Source organism: Alexandromys fortis, unplaced genomic scaffold (assembly GCF_014885135.2).
Source record: "Alexandromys fortis isolate MF-2015 unplaced genomic scaffold, M_Fortis_MF-2015_v1.1 scaffold_40, whole genome shotgun sequence".
NCBI classification, from domain to species: domain Eukaryota; kingdom Metazoa; phylum Chordata; class Mammalia; order Rodentia; family Cricetidae; genus Alexandromys; species Alexandromys fortis.
In genome coordinates this window covers 11,016,662-11,023,144 of record NW_026067966.1, presented here as the reverse complement: position 1 = coordinate 11,023,144, position 6,483 = coordinate 11,016,662, and the positions used below count along the sequence as shown (strand labels likewise).

Sequence of the window (6,483 nt, the reverse complement as noted above, 5' to 3'; positions counted from 1 at the left end):
CCAGCAACCACATGGTGGCTCACAACCATCTGTAATGAGATCCCGGTGCTCTCTTCTGGCATGCAGGCGAAGCATTATATATATATATATATTATATAAAATATATATTATATATAATAAATAAATCGTAAAATAAAATGTTTTAATAACAAAGCTTTTCATGACAATGAGACACATATGCTCCTAGCAGCACCAATTTACTTCAAAAAGGCACTGAAGACCCTCCATATGGAGTTTGCTTTTGTTTGTGTGTGTGTGACAAAGTCAGCTACTGGGCAAGAAACTGCCCTTGCCTCAAATGTTGACAGTATGCTGTGCAAATCGAACAAACAGGATGCAAAAGGTGACTGCCGAAATTTGCCAATACAAGGTAGGACAGTCCTTCAAAATTACTGCTTCTCAAAATAGTCTGTCAGATATTCTAGGCCTCTAGGCCAAAAATGGATACCATAACATTGCAGAGGAACCCTGGGGTGACTGAACAGGCAGCCAGATGTCTCTGTCATTTCTTTCAGTTTTGGAAGTTGTTTGCAGTGCACTTCCTCTTTACTAAGGTAACACCATATCCTTCTGGGGTCTTTGATAGAGTTGAAGACTAGACAGTCTTAATTATAGATTTCCTTAGTTATGATAGAAGGTAAATTAGGTACAGAGCTTGACTCGTCAAGATAGAATAATGAAATATTTTCTTCAAATATGCCAAATACAAATAGACTGGATACCATAAATATAGTTCTTACCTGATAATTGTTCTTAGCATTTATAGTTTCATTATGTTAAAAAACCTTTCCTTTCTATTTAGAAAAAAAGGAGGAAATGTTGTGGAACAATCTTTCTGCACACTAGATTTGACACTAGGATTGGTTTCATGAAAAGCTGAACAGTTAATAGTCAGGATTCTGGAAGCAGAGAAGATGCGGGGGAATAGGGTGGAGACACAGAGAGTCAACAGCCAGAGATACAGAAGAAACAGGATATGCAGATGAGGTAACAAGCCATGAGCCACATGGCAGCATGTAAATTAATGGAAATGGGTTACGTTTTAATCGCATAAATTAACGGAAATGGGTCAAGTTATAAGGGCTAGTTAAAAATAAGCCTAAGCTATTGGCAGAGCTTTCATAGTTAATAAAAGTCTCCATATCAGGATTTGGGAGCTAACAAGAGGGATAGAAAAATTCACCTACAGGATCAGAGTCAAATGAGGTGGCCTCTATTTTGTTGGGTATTTATGTAAATCCCAAATTTTTGTTTTGTTTTGTTTTGTTTGTTTTTTGAGAAAGAACGGTTTCTCTGTAGCTTTGGAGCCTGTCCTGGAACTACCTCTTGTAGACCAGGCTGGCCAACTCACAGAGATTCATGCGCTTCTGCCTCCCAAGTGTTGGGATTAAAGGCGTGCGCCACCACCGCCCGACTAAATCCCAAATTTTTAACTAAATGATTAGCTCAGGTGCTGAGCAATATCTTCTGGCCCTGCCAAAAAAAGATGTCACATGATGTGCTCACAATGCACTAACTCTTTATATTGCTAAAGTTGTCACTAAATTTTTGTAATATTATTACAAAGAAAACGAACATTCATTATCCACAGACCCTTGACAAATACCTTCTTTATAAAACATACTGGGAAAACACTAAAGAGGACTATAAAAACACTGAGCCAGTTTTTGAGGAGGTGAGCTGAACTAAAGAGTCACCTCCAGAAGCACTTAGCACAAGAAAAGCATCACACATGGTAATCCTGCAGAAGAGAGTGAGATAGAAACGCAGTACTTTGCAGGGCCTCTGCTCAGGAGGCAGAAACAGGAAGTCAAGTTCAAGGCAACCTGGGCCACTGAGAGCTCCAGGTCAGCCAAGGTTAGAGACCCTGTCTCAAAACAAACAAGCAAACAAATAAACAAACACTATTTCTAACTACCAGTTAAGAAGCACAGTGAGACTCTAGGTAGCCCTCAGTGATCAAGTTCTTTAGCCTCTGGGTATGTGGTCCACTCTTATGGAATTGCACCAGATACTCTCTAAGATCCCTTTCAATTCTATTATATTAAACTGCACTCATTGGTGAATGGGAAAAACAGGGAAACGAATTTAGCAAGAAAAACTCAAAATTAACTTTGTTCAAACAATATAATCCATTTCTTCCCAAAATGAACTAACTCTAACTTTGCCTGACTATACCTAAGTATAGCACAGTAAAATTAAATAAAGACACTGACACAGACAGGAAGACAGGCGAACTGCTACACACCCACAGAGGAAAACAAAGGGAAACTCACGTGTGTCTTTCATATCTGAGTGTTTCTCGGATGGACCATGCGACCTGGTACGGTGAGGCCTGATCGGAGTCCTCCGGCTCTTCTCCGCTCTCCTCAGACCAGTCCAACCCTGCAGCAGACAGTGGGAATGGAGAGGGCTGAGATGGCTCATCAATAGCAAGGCTCCAAACCCAAATCGTCACCAGGTTCTTCACAAGGCGCCTCTTGGCATTGGAAAGGCAAAGAAATGGCAGAGTATAGGGAGTTTTACGCACTTACCTGTGCTCTTACCTGTTAAAAATTACCTACTTTACTACATCTCAGCCCAAGTACTGTCTAGCATACTGTGTGACTAAGCATGAAATACCCGTGAAGCTCCTCTGCTGTGTGAGCAAAGATACTGATGACTGTTTCAGCTGCAGTCTGAATCACCAGCTTTGGTTTCATTGAGGTTAGTTTTAGTTTAGACTTTCTTACTTTTGAGATAAAGTCTCCTGTAGCCTAGGCTGCCCATTAAGGTAAAAAGATGACCTTACACTTCTGATCCTCCTGTCTCAGGCATCTATCCTCCACCAGGTTTGTGCAGTTCTGGGGATCAAACCAAGTGTCCCGTGGTTCCTATGAGCACCTACCAGAGCTACATCCACAACCCTCACGTCATTATTCTTCTTTCAATGCCTTTCATTGGTGCGTGTGAACAGATGTCGGAGCAGAGAACATGGAGGAAGACGTCCTCTGGCTTCCACACTCACATGTGCACATATGATCTTGCATGTACGTGCACACACACATATATATACTTACTACACACAGAAAAAGGAAAAGGGCCAGCGGGACGATTCAGAGGCTAAAGATCCTCAGGGCACAAGCCGGGCCCATGCCATCTCTGGAACCCAGGTGAAGGCTGGAGGAACCAGCACAGAGCTGCCCTCTGACCTCACACATGCACACCACAGGCTCTGGCCCCTCCCATCCACACCATTCACGCAATTCTAGTTTTCATTATATAGTTTAAGGAAAAATTAAAGATGTGATACTAATTACTTTGCTGCTAATCTACAATAGTTTAAAGTAATACAAACTGGAAATAATTTAAATTCAGCCATGACAAATTATGCTATATGAAAAAATATTAACTTGAAAATACATTATGCAAGATTTTTAAAAAGAGGTTCTGAATAAGTATGTATAGAAGGAACTCAATTTAACCTACTTTATAGAATTTACCAAGGTCATTTACAAATGGATATTTAATAGATTTGGGGATATCTTATTATTTTACTTACTATAATCCAGAAGTTTTATTCAGATAATTTAATACCAGGTAAAAAAGTTAAGAGGTCTAGAAGAAAGCCCACCACTCTCATTGACAATAAAGCCTCCCATTCCAACCCATTCTCCACGGGTGGGCAATGTCAACAGCCTGGGATCTGTATTTCACCCATACAGGCAAATATCTATGCACATACATAAGCAATGGATATACTGATGCGCCTGCATACTTCCTTCTGTCTACCTACCTAGTTCTTAAAAAAGAGAACATAATCCTTCCTGACTTTCTCCCACCAGTAAGTCACGTTAAACACAGCCCAGTACACTTAAGGTCATGCTCAACTTCCTTAGCAATCAGGGAAATGCAAATCAAGACATCTTTAAGATACCATCTTACACCTGTCAGAATGGCTAAAATAAAAAAACACCAATGATAGCCTTTGCTGGAGAGGTTGTGGAGAAAGGGGTACACTCATCCATTGCTGGTGGGAATGCAAACTTGTGCAACCACTCTGGAAAGCAGTGTGGAGGTTTCTCAGGAAATTCGGGATCAACCTACCCCTGGACCCAGCAATACCACTCTTGGGAATATACCCAAGAGATGCCCTATCATACAACAAAAGTATATGCTCAACTATGTTCATAGCAGCATTGTTTGTAATAGCCAGAACCTGGAAACAACCTAGATGCCCTTCAATGGAAGAATGGATGAAGAAAGTATGGAATATATACATATTAGAGTACTACTCAGCAGTAAAAAACAAGGACTTCTTGAAGTTTGCAGGCAAATGGATGGAAATAGAAAACACCATCCTGAGTGAGGTAAGCCAGACCCAAAAAGAGGAACATGGGATGTACTCACTCATATTTGGTTTCTAGCCATAAATAAAGGACATTGAGCCTATAATTCGGGTTCTTAGAGAAGCTAAATAAGAAGGAGAACCCAAAGAAAAACATATAGGCATCCTCCTGAATATTAACCTTCATCAGGCGATGAAAGGAGACAGAGACAGAGACCCACATTGGAGCACCGGACTGAAATCTCAAGGTCCAAATCAGGAGCAGAAGGAGAGAGAGCATGAGCAAGGAACTCAGGACCACGAGGGGTGCACCCACACACTGAGACAATGGGGATGTTCTATCGGGAACTCACCAAGGCCAGCTGGCCTGGGTCTGAAAAAGCCTGGAATAAAACCGGACTCGCTGAACATAGTGGACAATGAGGACTATTGAGACCCCAAGAACAATGGCAATGGGTTTTTGATCCTACTGCACGTACTGGCTTGGTGGGAGCCTAGGCAGTTTGGATGCTCACCTTACTAGACCTGGATGGAGGTGGGTGTTCCTTGGACTTCCCACAGGGCAGGGAACCCTGATTGCTCTTTGGGCTGACAAGGGAGGAGGACTTGATCGGGGGAGGAGGAGGGAAAGGGGAGAAGGTGGCGGGGAGGAGGCAGAAATCTTAAATAAATAAATAAATAAATACAGCCCAGTGAGACTCACTCTTCACAACAGCTGTGCCACAGTGTATGAAACATGTATGCACATGACTCACTCAGGTTAGCGTCAAACGGCTAATTCTGTAAGCAATTATACAATAAACGCTGCACATTTATCATACATTTCGATATTTACAGCTAGGATAGAATCCCAAAAGTGAACTTAATAACTATGTATATAAAATACTATATATTATATATGTATTTGTATATGTGTAGCTTGGGGTTTATTTTACTATCTTATGTGTATGAGTGTTTGCTTGCTTGTATGTCTGTGCACTATGTACATGCTCGGTGCCCATGGAGGGCAGGGAAAAGCACCAGATCATCCAGAACTAGAGGTTCAGGAGGCTGAAAGCCACAATGTGGGTACTGGGAATTGAACACAAGTTCTCTCCATACAGTTTTACTTTTTAAGATTATTTTTTAAGAGTATATAAGAACTGGGTGGTGGTGGTGGTGCAAACCTTTAATCCCAGCACTCAGGAGGCAGAGACAGGTGGATCTCTTGCCTGGTCTCCAATGCAAGTTCCAGGACAGGCTGCAAAACTACAGAGAAACCCTGTCTCAAAAAGAAGAGTATATAAGAGTATGCCACATATCTGTGGGTACCCTTGGAGTCCAGACGAGGGGACTAGAATCTTTGGGACTGGAGTCCCCCAAACTCAGGTGCTATGGAAGAGAGGCAAGTGTTCTTAACCATCTCTTACTGATTTTCAAACAGGGACTCACTCTAAAGCCAAGATAGGCTTTAAACTCAAGCTAATTTTCTTGCCTCGATCTCCAAAGTGCTGGACTACAGCGAGGAGTCAGAAGCCCCAAACTACTTACTTTGTAATTAGCTGATAGTCACCCTGTTCACCAACAATGTACAAATATCATGTGTTCACCAAGGGGATTTTCCCAGTCTGGCAATTCACTGTTTTATTTCCCAGCCTGCTATGGGAATTGAGGTTTCCACTGACCACTCATATTTCTTTTCTGCTTTTTCAAGATCAGGTTTCTCTAGGTAGCCCTGGTTGTCCTGGAACTCCCTCTGTAGACCAGGTTGGCCTTGAACTCTTAGAGATGAATTAAAGGCCTCTGCCTCTGCTCCCCAGTGCGGGAATTAAAGGCGCTTGTCATCACTGCCCGGCCTGCACTTCTATTCCTCCTGATATTCAAATTCTTTACTGGCATTTCTACTGCTACCATATCAAGCAAATAAAGAATTCTTTCTATAGGTAGGATTTTAGCTCATAATACGTTCACAACTATGTTCTAAGGGCTGGAGAGATGGCTCGGCAGTTAATAAATCATACTGATCTTGCAGAAGACTTGATTCAGTTCCCAGCAGCCAGGGAATCCAACATTCAATTTTGAACTCTGTGGGTACCTGCACTTGAGTACAAACAAATCCACATACAGACAGGCATGATCTACAGGCAATTAAAATGTATGTATTGTCAGGGAAAGAC

The 6,483-nt window shown here is 41.8% G+C and overlaps 1 protein-coding gene across 9 annotated transcripts in view; it reads right to left on the bottom strand.

The window, feature by feature from the left end:
* Ino80d (INO80 complex subunit D) overlaps positions 1 to 6,483 on the bottom strand; it is a 60,508-nt gene that overhangs the window by 29,419 nt on the left and 24,606 nt on the right. For all 9 annotated transcript variants that reach the window (XR_007593983.1, XM_050154341.1, XM_050154344.1 and 6 more), the window contains one exon: positions 2,277 to 2,385. Coding sequence is in view for 8 of the 9 variants with exons in the window: in XM_050154341.1 (XP_050010298.1) it covers positions 2,277 to 2,385 (109 nt within the window). In the remaining variant the exon portion in view is untranslated. The remainder of the gene's footprint in view (positions 1 to 2,276; positions 2,386 to 6,483) is intronic.